We start from the raw sequence: 12,934 nt of genomic DNA, 5'->3' as shown, positions 1-12,934 counted from the left end.
CCATCACAGCCACCGTCATTGTATGAAGTTATTACACTACACTCTGCTTCATCTTTTACCACAACTCAAGCACGGAGCAGAAGGAGAAAAGGTGGAAGATTGATTTTATTCCCCACTCTACCTGGTAATGAATAGCCATAATCCGCTGAATGAGGAAGCAAAAAAGGGAAAACTTAGAAAACATAATGAGTGGATAACTGAATAATGAGCCAAAGAACTGTGCAAGGCAAAGCAAGCATGGTGAGTGCATATGGACAAGAACAGTGCTAGTTAACAGTGGCGAGGCAGGGAGGTTACTGTGCAGCTGGGAGCATGGACTAGATGAGTGTTAACTGCATGATACACCAAATACATGGGTTACGTTCTCTCCAGCTCTAACAGGATTGACAGGCTACCCACCAAAAGGGGTTACTAATGGAATGTGAGCAGACAGAGTGGTGGTTGTGGGGTCCCAGGATGTAATAGCAGCTAAGTGTTGTCCTGGTCATTCATTGGCAGCACAGGAGGAAAGGAGAAGGACAAGGTAGGGAGTTGGAGAAAGAGGAGAAATCTCAGAATTCAAAATATTTCAAGTGTCAAGTCAAGATTGTGTATATAAACGTCATATTTCAGAGATGCAAGCACAAGTGGTTCAGTTCTAATTAAGAGGATGTTGCTACAGAATCATTTATCTTGAAAATGCTAATGAAGGGAGTCTATGCATCTTTTCCATCCATTCCAATTAAAATGAGTTCATTTATATTTGGTAATTTAATTGGTTGTCATTTCTGTAATTGAGCCTCAATCCAGGCCATGCTAATTATCTTTATAACAAGCTGAGAAGAAGCTCATTAGCTTCCTATAACACACGGGCCTTTCACTAGCCATCACCACTCAGCTCTACTTGTTTATTTTGCTTCTCATTACACAAAATATTACACTTCTATCTTCTAGTTCTGGCTTCAAATTGTGATATTCCTAAAAGGAAAAAATATCCTTCAGAACCGAACATTTGGGAAATTACAGGAGGTTTCATCATGATGAGAACATCAATACATCTATCATCTATTCTGAAACCAGAGTGGCAGGAAGGCTTAGAGGCTGTGGAGGTAGGTACCTATGGGGAGCCTGTTCTTCTTGTTGGCAGGAGTGGTAGCCGGAGAGAGCTGGGGGGTGTTGGAGGGAGTGAGCTCCAGACTGTTGCTCTTCACAGTTCGCGACTGGGGCACGTTGGCCAAAAGGTTCTCCAGAGCCATGTGCTCTTCCTCCCGGAGGTGGTCCCCTGCAGTCACACTCCGCACAAAGTCCACCTACGCAGGAAGTGAAAGATGTTATTCTTAAGACCACCAGTCTATCATTCCTTGGTAGTCAGCAGTTACTCTGAGGAAGTGTGTGAGATAACAGGTTTGAGCTTGCCAAGCTCCTGTTCTCTGCGAATTTAAAACAAAATGTGGCATTACACATGGCTATTTGAGTTCACTGCCAAAAGGTATTTTGCAGTGAGTGGAAGGAAAAAAAAAATCAGCACCAAAGCCACAAACAGCTTTTAAATGATAATTAACTAAAAGTCACTTTTGCTGCCCTTATGTCCTCACATAAAACATCACAATGTACATACACCGCATGCTGAGGTCACACTAAGGTTATGAGATAGGTTGATGCATACAACCCTCCTCCTGTCACATTTCTGCTGTGATAGCAATTGATTCATCAGCAATTCAGGGGACTAGCTGGTCTTTTTTCATCTCTGCAGGTTACCTTGAAAAGTGACTTACAACAAGAGTGTTTGTCACACGTCTATTAAAGCCTTCACATCCTGCTATTGGCATTCTAGTAAAACTGACTCACTTATGTAGCTCCTTTTTAAATGTGACTTACATAATGATGACTGAACTGCTAGTGCATTAGTTGTAAACAATGCAAACGGTGTAAAGTGACAACACTGTAGGTTAAGGTCTCAATAATGACGACATATATGTCAAACACAGAAAAGTTGCAATGTAATTGGTCACAAGAATGTCATAAATAACTCTGGATGACATGTGCTGTAACAAGATATTAACAATAGAACTGAAACACCCTGAGTCTAAAAAAAAAATCTAAACATTCTGATCTTTATCAAAAGGAAGTTTAATGCAGAGCCTTGTAGTCTTAATTTTTGTTATTTTGTCCTCCCACTGTACATGAACTCTGCATTTGAAAGTACTTTAAGTTGTTTCAAGGAAATATGCAAATGCATGCGGCATGGTGCTCTAAAATCTTATCACATGACCTGGTCTGTAGGGAGTGCCTATGATGCAGCTTGGCAGTGTTACTGCGTATTGTTCTCACGTTACATAAGAATTCAAATACTAATGTTACATTTCGATATGAACAGCAGAAGAGCTTACCAGTGCTAGCAGCTGATTATGCGTAATATAGACCGCAGTTCTGCTGAGGCCCTCCAGAAGGTTCATCGAGGACATGGGTGGGGTCTCGACTGCCCTTCCTCCAATCACCACGTCCAGAAAGGCAGCAACACAACTCTAGAGATAAGAAAGTTATGGAAAGGGAGCTTAGAACAAGGAGAAATCTCAGGCAATTAAGCTGCAATGAAAATAAACATCACACTGGTCACACAAACCTTATCAAATTTAGACAAACTGCTTTTCCGCCTTGGGTCTGCATCATCGTCAGCCATGGCCAACTGCTGCAAAAGCTGCCCCACCTGTGTAACAAAAAGTGATGCAGTGTCATTCCACAGTAGGGATGATTTTCACGTGTTAAAGTGTGAAGAAGAGAAAAGTTAATGACCACATACCTGCATTAGATTGAAGCGGGCCACTTCATTGATGGGAGCGTCAGAGATGATACCATACTGCTCCGGGTTGACTATAGCGGGACAGATGAAGCAGGTCAGCAGCAGGTCTGTGCACATGGTGCGCACCTCACCTACCTCAAGACGTTCCACACATGACAGAGTCTTGTACATCTGGGACACAATCCAACGTAGGCTGTGGGGAAAGCAGTAGGTGTTCTGCTTCAAATAACCGATAAATTTGTTGACCAGAGCTACCAGCTTGGCTTCATTGGCCTCCACAGCTGCCTGCACCCTTTGTTTGTAGCCCTCAGAGCCCTTCTCTCCAAAGCGTTCCTGCTGGGCTGGAGTGAGGCGCTCTGTAACCTTGGCTGGGTCCGTCTCCAGGTGGTCTTCATCTTCCACCAGCAGCTGCATAATGGGTTCATGGAGGGTGGCAGTGAGGAAAAGCTTGGCTGAGTACAGGCCCTCAGAGAAGAGCTTGAAAAGGATGCTGAAGGCACAGGTTCCCCGTCGCAGCAGACGGCGAGGGTTGTCACTCTCCTTCAGCTCAAACTCTACCAGGTACCGCAACACCTGGGAGTTGGCAAGAAAGAGACACGCACACATTAGCAGTTAAAAACATTTCATCTTCGAGAGAAGCCATTAAACTGTTTCTCTAATGTGTGACACAAGACAGGTAGGACCTCTGACCTGTAGCAAATAGCTCTCATCCTCCTGCATGATACAGTTGCCATAAAGTGAGGTGAAGACTGTATGGATGACCCCCTGGGTGTGCTCCTGGTTCAGCCTCTCTCCTGCCACCAGGCAGGAAGCTACCAGTCTGGGGTTCTCCCTCAACCGGGCCAAAAACTCGCCATAGATTGTCTCCTGGAAGCCCAAAGTCTTGTAGCCATCAATAAACTGTGTGTCCTCCAGCATTTTGGCATGTTGGCAGCATTCAGCTGGAGAGGCCTCCGCACTGTGGACAAGAGTTGTTTCATTACTAATATGTATCATATAAAATCTCTTGTACCAACTGCTTTCGTTTTACAATTCCTTCCCATCTACAAAGGCAGTGGCTCTAAAAGAGAATATCAACATAGTTCTGACTGACAAACATTAAATCCACCTTTACACAATAAAGTACATCCATTACATCACATGCTTAATGATCAGAAGTCTGCTCTGGCTCTGTAGTCTCCCTTTTATGACAACTGATCTACTGTACTGTAGTGACTTCAACTTGTGTTTGTGTTCTTGGTTGCTATCTTAGCATTTGATAAATGCACAAGACATTGCATTTAGCAGTATTTTAATATCACTTCCCGACAACATACAGTGGCAATAAAAAGTAAGTGAATTATGTATGCATTTATGTATAAATTTGTCTTAAAATATGGTCACATCTTCATCTAAGTAACAATTATGAACAAAGACTATTTACTTCCCCAAGTAACACACGAATCATTGTATTGTTCTTGTCCATGTTGAAAACATAATTCAAACATTCATAGTAGGTTGGAAAAAGTATGTGAGCTAGTCTAATGACATCAACGAAAGCTAAGTGGAGTCAGGAGTAAAGTTGATGAAATTAAGATTGGAGGTGCAACTGTGACACTCAAATATCCTGAGTTTGCTGTTCTGTTCTGCTGAAACATGCCTCGCAAAAGAGATCTCAAAAACATATGATCAAGAGTTCTCTTTATTTATGTATAAAGCTAGAAAGGGTTACAAAGTCATCTCAAACAATTTTAAATATTCTTCAAGATATTTAAAAGTATATTTTCACACTATTGGTCTCTCACCATGTTTGGCAATTTAAACAGCTGCTTCAACACTGACTACATGGAAGTATATACCTCTGTTGCACTTTTTGTGATGTCATTAGTCGTTTCCTCCTTATCTTTAAGGCTACATGTGAACATGGTGCAGGTCTGAGCAGCAGCGACTGGAAGCACTTGTTTGAGGTTATTGCTGCCAAAAGGAGGTTGAACCAGCTATTAAATTCAAGGGTGCATTAACTTTTTCCACCAACACTGCAAATATTCAATGACTGTGTTTAATAAAGACACAAAAAATTTGAATTGTTTGTGTGTTATTATTGTCTTTGTCTAAACTTGTGACTTACATGAAGATCATATCATATTTTATGAGAGAAAACCAGGTCAATCCAAAGGGCTCACATACATTTTCTTGCCACTATACACTGATCTGAGTCATTAATGCTAACTGCTGGCATGAGTGACACAAATCACTGGCATGTAGCAGCAAATGAGAACTTTCATAACTCCCCCTGAAACCACAAATTGTCATTTTTACAGTTGTGTTCAGGTACAGATTAAACAAACAAGTTAGAGAGCCAACCAGGCCATTTCTCCCTGTTTTTCAGTCTATAGGCTAAACTACGCTGACCACATCCTGGCTCCCTGTCTGTACTTCCTTTTGCTATTCCTTTTCAAGGCCAGAGTGAATCATGATGGTAGGTCTGACCTGGTGAGAATGAGACGATCAAGGTTGATCCTCTGCTGCTTGGCGATCCATGCAGCCCGGTACAGCCTCTCAGCTGTCTTCAGCACATCACTGTTGAGCCGCTGGATCAGCTGCTTCTCCGACGCCACATACAGCCGCTCCTGCTTCAGGTGGTGGGCCAGAGTGTGGATGTCTGGCTTCACCATCTTAACCAGCTCACACAGGCAGAGAGGTAAATGACTGAAGCACAAAGGGGACAAGATAGAATGGAAACAGGTAAACAAGATGTGGAACATAAAACTTAACAAAAGCTCTGATAATCTTTCATCAAACGTCAGACCAAAGTCACATTAGCGAGATAAAAGTTAAAACTTGTGTTAAAGAGGAACTCCACCAGTTTCACATATAAAAGTCAATTTACTTGTCATAGATTGTACTATTCAGCATGTGGACACAGTGGTGTCGTGTCCACTGTGGCTCTGGAGATGCTTTGTCAAGTCTGTGAAAATAGTCTTTAGCTTTGAGATGACAAATTTATAACAGAATATGGAGTTTAAAAGAGGTGGCCATTTACCAGGAAGTAGGGTCTAATAAAATGATGCCATTGGTTGCATTATGGGAAATATAGGATCCAGTGTTTCTGGAGATTGACCCATACTAGAGACGATATCTGACGCTTCAAATTTAACCTTTTTTTTTTGTTTAATCTGTCTCCTGTAAACTGCCCAATTTTATAGGAGTGAATTATGAAATAACTGCAATGATTTTTTTGGGCAGGCTCCACTGATCAGAGAGGAAAAACTGCATTTTTCTTGTGCATGTCATGGTTACTTTCTGGCATGAGACTTGTAACAATTCTGTGGCACTGTCGAACATGTGACTTAGCAAACAAACTCTCCAATGAACCCAACAAAGTTAGCATTTTGAACTAATGATTGACTTTTACTATTACTACCACATCCTTACTATACTTTTTTGCAAACAGTATCAGTATTCCTTAACTGCATTTAAAAGTAAAATATTATTCAAAGGAAAAACAGGAAATGGTTTCCTTTTCTGTAAAGGTCTGGCTGAACACAAGCTCACACATGATGCTCACGTCATGCAAGGGAAGTGATCATTTGCATTCAGTGTGTTGCAAACACTGGTGCAACAACAACAGCAAAAGCATGCTTTTTCACCAGCTCCAGAAGACGCTCCACAGCAGAATATGCAAATCACTCTTGCTTTTCCAGATTCACACAGCCAAGACATACAATCCAAGCAGAGTGCATGAAATTTGAGTGATTTCTTGGTGAATGGTTTGCACAAAAGCCTCTTTGTAGCTGGTAGCTAACATAGCAAACACAGATTTAACTGTAGAGTTAGGGCTCTGGGAGGAGAATGAGCCTAGACTAGAGAAAACTACCTCAGAGTGGGAATGACTGCAAGGAAGTGTCATTGCTCACAAGCTAACAGACAACCACAGCGTTAGAGTTGATATGCCTGACAAATCAAATTGGTTATGCGGATTTACACACATAATGATAGGCTTTACATTGAATTCCCTTGGCAAACCAAGAATAAACAGTGATCTATTCCTCCATTTATGATTACAGTGATAGATTGTCATCGTTTTTGTAAAAAACAGGCCAAGTTTAAAGACCTATTTTAGTCAAATATCACTCCAATACAAAGAAACGTTCAGTGTGCTATTTTGTGGTTTGAGAAGAAAATGCCGAAAGTGGTTAGAAGAAATTCTTCATGAGGCGCAGCTGCTCCTTATCAAATGAGAAACATGACTACTGTAAACTTTCTCAAGATTTATCAACTAAAATATCAAACATTTGCTAATAACAGTTTTTAAAATGTGTTGCTTTTCATCATTTCCCATCATTATAACACAATTTTTTTTTTTACTCTGTTTACTTCTTATGGCACTTGTGACTTGTATTAGTTATCATTATTTTATTTATCATTTTAAAGAATAAGCAATTCAATTAAAGAAAATCAACAGCTGACTTGATCATGAAAATAACAGCAACACTTTACTTTAAATAACCCTGTTTAGCATTTATAATCCATATATAAACATTTAATGAATGCTTAACATGCTATAATGTAAATATTAGTCTTTTTTTTATTAGTCTTTGTCCTTTTAGCTGTGTACTGCATTATAGTGTGTTATGATTCATTGTTTACATAGTGCCTATAAATGCTAAATAAGGGGCACTTAATGTAAAATTTTAGCAAGATAACTGTTAGCTGCGGCTGTTTTCATTATTGAATCATCTGCAGATTACTTTCTGTATAAATCAACTGGTTCAGTATAGTCTATAAGTCCATCAATAAGGTGAAGTCCATCAACAAGGTGAAGTCTTACAACCATAGAAGACTAATAAAACCAACAAATACTCACATTTGAGAGTTTAGAAACTCTGACATTTTGACATTTTTTTAATTCAAAATTGTCTGAAACAATTAATCAACAATTATCAAAATCAAGTTAACAAGTTCATTTTAAATCTTCTATCCAAAAGAAAGATGTTGTTGATCTATATTTTTGATGTTTCTATAGTAACAGATCTGGATATCAAAAAAAAGGGCAAATAAAAAAGTAGAATTTTCTGTTGTTTCTTTTGTTTCCATTTTACATCTTGGCTGACAAGTACACTCTTGGTGCACTTCCACGTATACACTCAGATTCTTCAATAAGCACATTCCTAACATACTTGGAAAGGAAGTGAAAAAGCAACTAGGCTACTAAGTGGCTAGCAGAAAGGTTAACTGCCATTGGCCGTGGTCTGCTGTGCCCGTCAGCTCCAACACAAGCCACTACATAGAGCTACCTGGTGAGTCACTCATGGAGACCACTGAGGAACTCTAATGCAGAAGCGAAACCAAACAACAGACAGGATGAAGTCAGGCAGAATCTTCGGACTTCTGAGTTGTGTGAGAATGATCGTGGTTGTGGCAGGACAGCCACTGAATACTGGTAACATGAGTGGCAAGAGGACCAATTGTTCAACCATAGCAACTGTGTGAGCGTCATTATTATAACAACAAGGTAGCACAAGAGACAAGCAGCAAGGCAAAGAGATAAAATGCCAGGGGAAGTTCCACATTAGTTATTTAATGAAAACGTTTGAAAGTTCAAAATTATTGTTAAATTCAAAGTATGTATGTATGTGTAGGTAAACATCACAGCACCAGAGTAAAGGTGTTTGGAACACAGCCCACTCCTCCCACTACATGATCTCTCTCTCTCACACACACACACACACACACACACACACACACACACACACACACACACACACACACACACACACACACACACACACACACACACAAATGGAACAAAATGCTTTTTATAGATATTCAAAGGATTTCACTTTCTACAAAAGGTATTCACAGTTCTAAGCCAACATCCTCTTCACGCTTCCCTTCTAGATCACTTCTTATACTGCTCAGCAAGCAAATACTGTGCATGTACTACATACACGAGGTGTATGAGTAACCTTTCCCACTACTAGGGCTGGTTACTGAACCTTAATGCGTTTTGGAGTAATGACCATAACATTTCCGTAAAATCAGTTATCGAAAACTGTCAAGAAATGAAAACTGGCGTTGAGAGTTTGGTCAGATTGTGAGGGTGTGGATATGTGGGTGTGTGTGTGGGTGGATGTGAAAGATCACTACTCTTTCACTTTCCCCATCTAGATGTTTCCTACCAGGACTGAAGATGTGATGTTCTGGCCCATGCATGTAGTCTTAAGGCCACCACTGCCGCAAAGGACTGTTGCCCAGAATGTTCAAATGCATGACATGTCTGTCACACAAGAAGCTGTAGTGGTGGCAAAAAGAGAACCAACACAACACACACACAAGCTGTGTCCCAATTCAGTGGCTGGATCTTCTTAAATCCAAGTTTTTAGACCCAATACAGCATGAAGGGCAGACAAGACCTGTCCCATTTCAAAGGCTCCTCCACTTTTTGCCAAGAAAACAGTGTTTAAGCAGGAATTCCTAAGAATTGTTATTGTTATCAACATGGATATTTAGTTAATCACTGGGTGTTGTATGAAGGTTTTATGGATAAACAGTATTCACCATTATCATGGAATTTAACCCAGTTTCACACAGGTACTGATACTTTATCTGCTGCCTGGAGGGCAACATTCAGGTGGTCATATTAGAGGGTTTTATTTACTCTGGGAGCACCAGAGTGCACTAACAGTTTCGGTGTCTGTTGGGGAGAAGGCATGAGTTACACCTAGTCTTAAGGCCCATAATGGCGGGTTGAATCATGTCTTGAGTGAGATGGCTTTAAGCAAACTGTGACAACACTGGATTAACAGTGTGTAATACCAAGCCACAAATATTGTACCCATAACAAAATCCTCAAGTTATACAGCAGCTGTCATTGCAAAGTGAAGCAAACACATGCACAGATACACTCTACAATTAAATATACTTGCACCAATTTGTACTAATCTACTTGTGACTACAGATATTAAGAAACACCAAACAGTGTAATAATAAATTAGGAGAGGAACTAATGAAGCAGTGATTAACATATATTAACCAATGAGGAAGGAAAGGACATAGATGGAGGTGTTGCCATGTTTTTATGAGTGATAGCAATATTATCATCTGTTGTCAGTTATCTGCAAAACTTTCAGTATCACTCACCTTGACGAGGAAACATGAAGACACTTCTAAGAAATTAATGAGACTGGGAATTCCAGTTCCAAAGCAAAAAAGCGTGTGATCCCTTGGTCAGACTTGAAAGTCATTTCACTCTCAAACCATTCCACTCCCAAACCATAAAGTAGACATCACTTCCCAGCAGCACAGCCATTACTAGGAATAAAGTCATTTGACTGTTACTGAATATGGGTTGATTAACACTTAATCATTAAAAAAGGCAAGTTACTGATATTGATCACTGAAGCTATAATGTAAGGGCATGACAATCACACATGAATGTAATGTGTCAGCATTTGGCTTCACCCTCTGGGGGAAATGTTACTGCTATAGAGGCACACAGGTGACAATAAAGTGGGAGGTAATGACTTTATATTTGGTTTGTAATTAATCCTTAATTGTATCCTTTATCTTTTAAGATTTAAGGTCACTGAGCCTTTAGGTCTTTGACTAGCTAGGTTTAATATGTTTGACTTCAATTTATGGTGACATTAAACAGAGAAAAGCAGCAAAGCCTCACATTTTACAATTGACATTTTTGCCAACAACGGATTACTACAGAAATGTTGGACATAATGGGGGAGATAATTACTTCTGTTACAAAGAGATAACAGTAGTATCCAGTGTTTAAATGTTTACGATATTAACACTAGGTCTGAATACTTAGGCTATGTTATTAGGCTAAAACTTTAGACATTCCTTTCACTGCTCAAGGGGTGGGGTGGGGATACATTGAACACAGAAAGCTGAAGCAGTTTAATGTGCTGCTAACGTTTAGTTTGGTTAAGATGGTGTAGTGGCCAACAGAGATTTAGCTAGGCATCCGACAAACTGAGATGAGAGAGGTTAAGTTAATGTCTGTCACCGCTTGGTTGTTCGACTGAGGTGGCTTTGACGAGCTGAGAATCATATCAAATACACCAGTTAGCTAACGCTGGGTCAGCTAATGGCTATTAAGGAAAACTGACACAAGACACACAGATGTTACATTAGTAATAGCCAATAAGGTCTTGTGTTTGCAGTGATTTGAGCTCAGACAGCAAACTGGTGAACTGGGCTAACCTAGCAGTAGAGTGCTAACGTTAACCAAGTTACACTTGGCTAACGTTTGCTCGCCAAGCAGGGTAAGCTAATGATAAGCTAGTTAGCTACGTTAGCTTAGCTTTATACTGCAAGCTCCTGGATGGCCAAATATGATTCAGAAAACCATCCAACGTAAATTCGGCAACTTACCGAACGTAATTAGCGTGTCCTGGTTGTCCACAGTTTCTCTAAACACAGCTGATCCAAAGATTTCTCGAGTCAAAGGAATTGTTTGTTGGCGGTTAGCCGTCTCACACACTGGGTTCTGCAGAAGCGAACACTACTGTCATTTGCTGTCATCACGAGGAGACGAGCCCAACGCGCATGCGGAGAGGTTTGTTAAAGGGAAATTTCAAAGTAAAACAGAAAACAGGCCTACACATCATGCTATTTCTGCAATATAATAGAGTTTGTTACAATTTCTTACAAAACCGACATCTTTAAATGGAAAACTACAAGTTGACTATTGATCTAATCAGTTCAAGTCCTTATGCTAACTTTTGTATGTGTACAGAAAATTGCTGTACACACTAGGTGAAATAACAAATGTTTGGTCGTTATAAAGCAGTATGTCCTTCCTCATATTCCTTCTGAAATATCAATCTATACTTAGTGAGATTTCTGATATATCTGAGTGTGAATCTGTCTGGATCCTGTGTGACACAATAATTTTGCACCACTGGATTATTGTTTTACTTTATTTGATTTGTAAAAACAAACCTTGATGTATTAATATCACCTGAATAAGCATGAATATATTGGCCAAACTGTGCTTTTTTGTATGACTATGATATTGAGAACTGAGACATGATGCTGCCAACCACTCAGAGCTGACAAAACAATCAAATAAATGCTTCTGAGACTAAGCAGAGCAGGGGCGTATACCATGGTGAAACACTGAAAAGACAGTAGCTCATTTGTGTGTGTGTGTATGTGTGTGTGTGTGTGTGTGTGTGTGTGTGTGTGTGTGTGTGTGTGTGTGTGTGTGTGTGTGTTGTGGTGTTGTGTGTGTGTGTGGTGATTCATGATCATTTTAATGTTTTACTGTCTCCTAGGTTTTTGCTTTCGTGTAATGAAATTGTACAGTGCTAGGACATCACAATATGTTCCTCATGAAAACAATTGGCTTGACTTGATTTCACTGTATGGCCAAACACTGAAACTCTGCTGGATTCAGCTGCTATAGAGTGCCAAAATGAGATCATTACAGGAATATATTCAAGCAGTTCAAAGTTTCAGCAAATGCAAAACATTACTTACACCTTTGAATACAACAGTCTGACATCAGTCATAATGATTTATACATTTACAGTTAATTAAAAGATATAGGCTTGTTCATAATTGGATTGGAACAAACTTTTTCACTGACCTGAGGGGAACTCTCTTAGCATCTAGATCTACAGCATTTTTGTAGTAAGTCATTCATATTCCACATTGTGGTTACATAGTCTTCCAGTCATGGAAAATACATTCTAGTGGCTATTTGTCCTCAAACAAACTTCAACATAAAAATCATCATAAAATCAAAAGGCCACTGATGCACCACAGGTTTACACAGGCAAAAGAATCGATTATCCAAACAAAGCCATTGCGTTTTCTTGGGGATTTATTAATCCAAACAAGCAAGCAAACCAAGGAACACAGTGAATGGTAGCCTAACCGTATGTTAGTCAAATACAGGCCAAATACTCACTAACGGCACTTTTGACTTTGCTAGCATCTTTGGTGGCATCACTTCAAACCCAATGCTGTGTTGCTCAGTAAAAACAGACCTTAATATGACGTGAAATGTTCAACTTTTGTAGCGGTGGCTCACAGTGGCTGTGATTAACCTCGTTAAAAACTTGAATTCCTATTAGTAGTAAAGGCCCTTAAGTGTGATAAACTGATGAGACCCAGCAGCAGTAAATAATCTTAGCAAATTCAACTTTGAAA

The 12,934-nt window shown here is 39.8% G+C and overlaps 1 protein-coding gene across 5 annotated transcripts in view; it reads right to left on the bottom strand.

The window, feature by feature from the left end:
* The window catches only part of gapvd1 (GTPase activating protein and VPS9 domains 1), a 29,989-nt gene extending 18,717 nt beyond the window's left edge, over positions 1–11,272 (bottom strand). For 4 of the 5 annotated variants that reach the window (XM_022753315.1, XM_022753342.1, XM_022753332.1 and 1 more), the window contains exons 1-8: positions 11,150–11,272; positions 5,249–5,467; positions 3,470–3,737; positions 2,780–3,352; positions 2,603–2,686; positions 2,370–2,504; positions 1,097–1,289; positions 400–480 (exon numbers count right to left, since the gene is read on the bottom strand). In XM_022753315.1, the coding sequence (XP_022609036.1) occupies positions 400–480; positions 1,097–1,289; positions 2,370–2,504; positions 2,603–2,686; positions 2,780–3,352; positions 3,470–3,737; positions 5,249–5,433 (1,519 nt within the window). In that variant the 5' untranslated portion in view covers positions 5,434–5,467; positions 11,150–11,272. The remainder of the gene's footprint in view (positions 1–399; positions 481–1,096; positions 1,290–2,369; positions 2,505–2,602; positions 2,687–2,779; positions 3,353–3,469; positions 3,738–5,248; positions 5,468–11,149) is intronic. The other variant, XM_022753350.1, reaches the window with a different exon arrangement.
* Positions 11,273–12,934: the final 1,662 nt, after the last annotated feature.

This window comes from Seriola dumerili, unplaced genomic scaffold, assembly GCF_002260705.1.
Source record: "Seriola dumerili isolate Sdu_G_001 unplaced genomic scaffold, Sdu_1.0 BDQW01000017.1, whole genome shotgun sequence".
NCBI lineage: Eukaryota > Metazoa > Chordata > Actinopteri > Carangiformes > Carangidae > Seriola > Seriola dumerili.
Note: the sequence above shows the minus strand (reverse complement) of the source record. Positions and strands in the feature narration are given on the sequence as shown.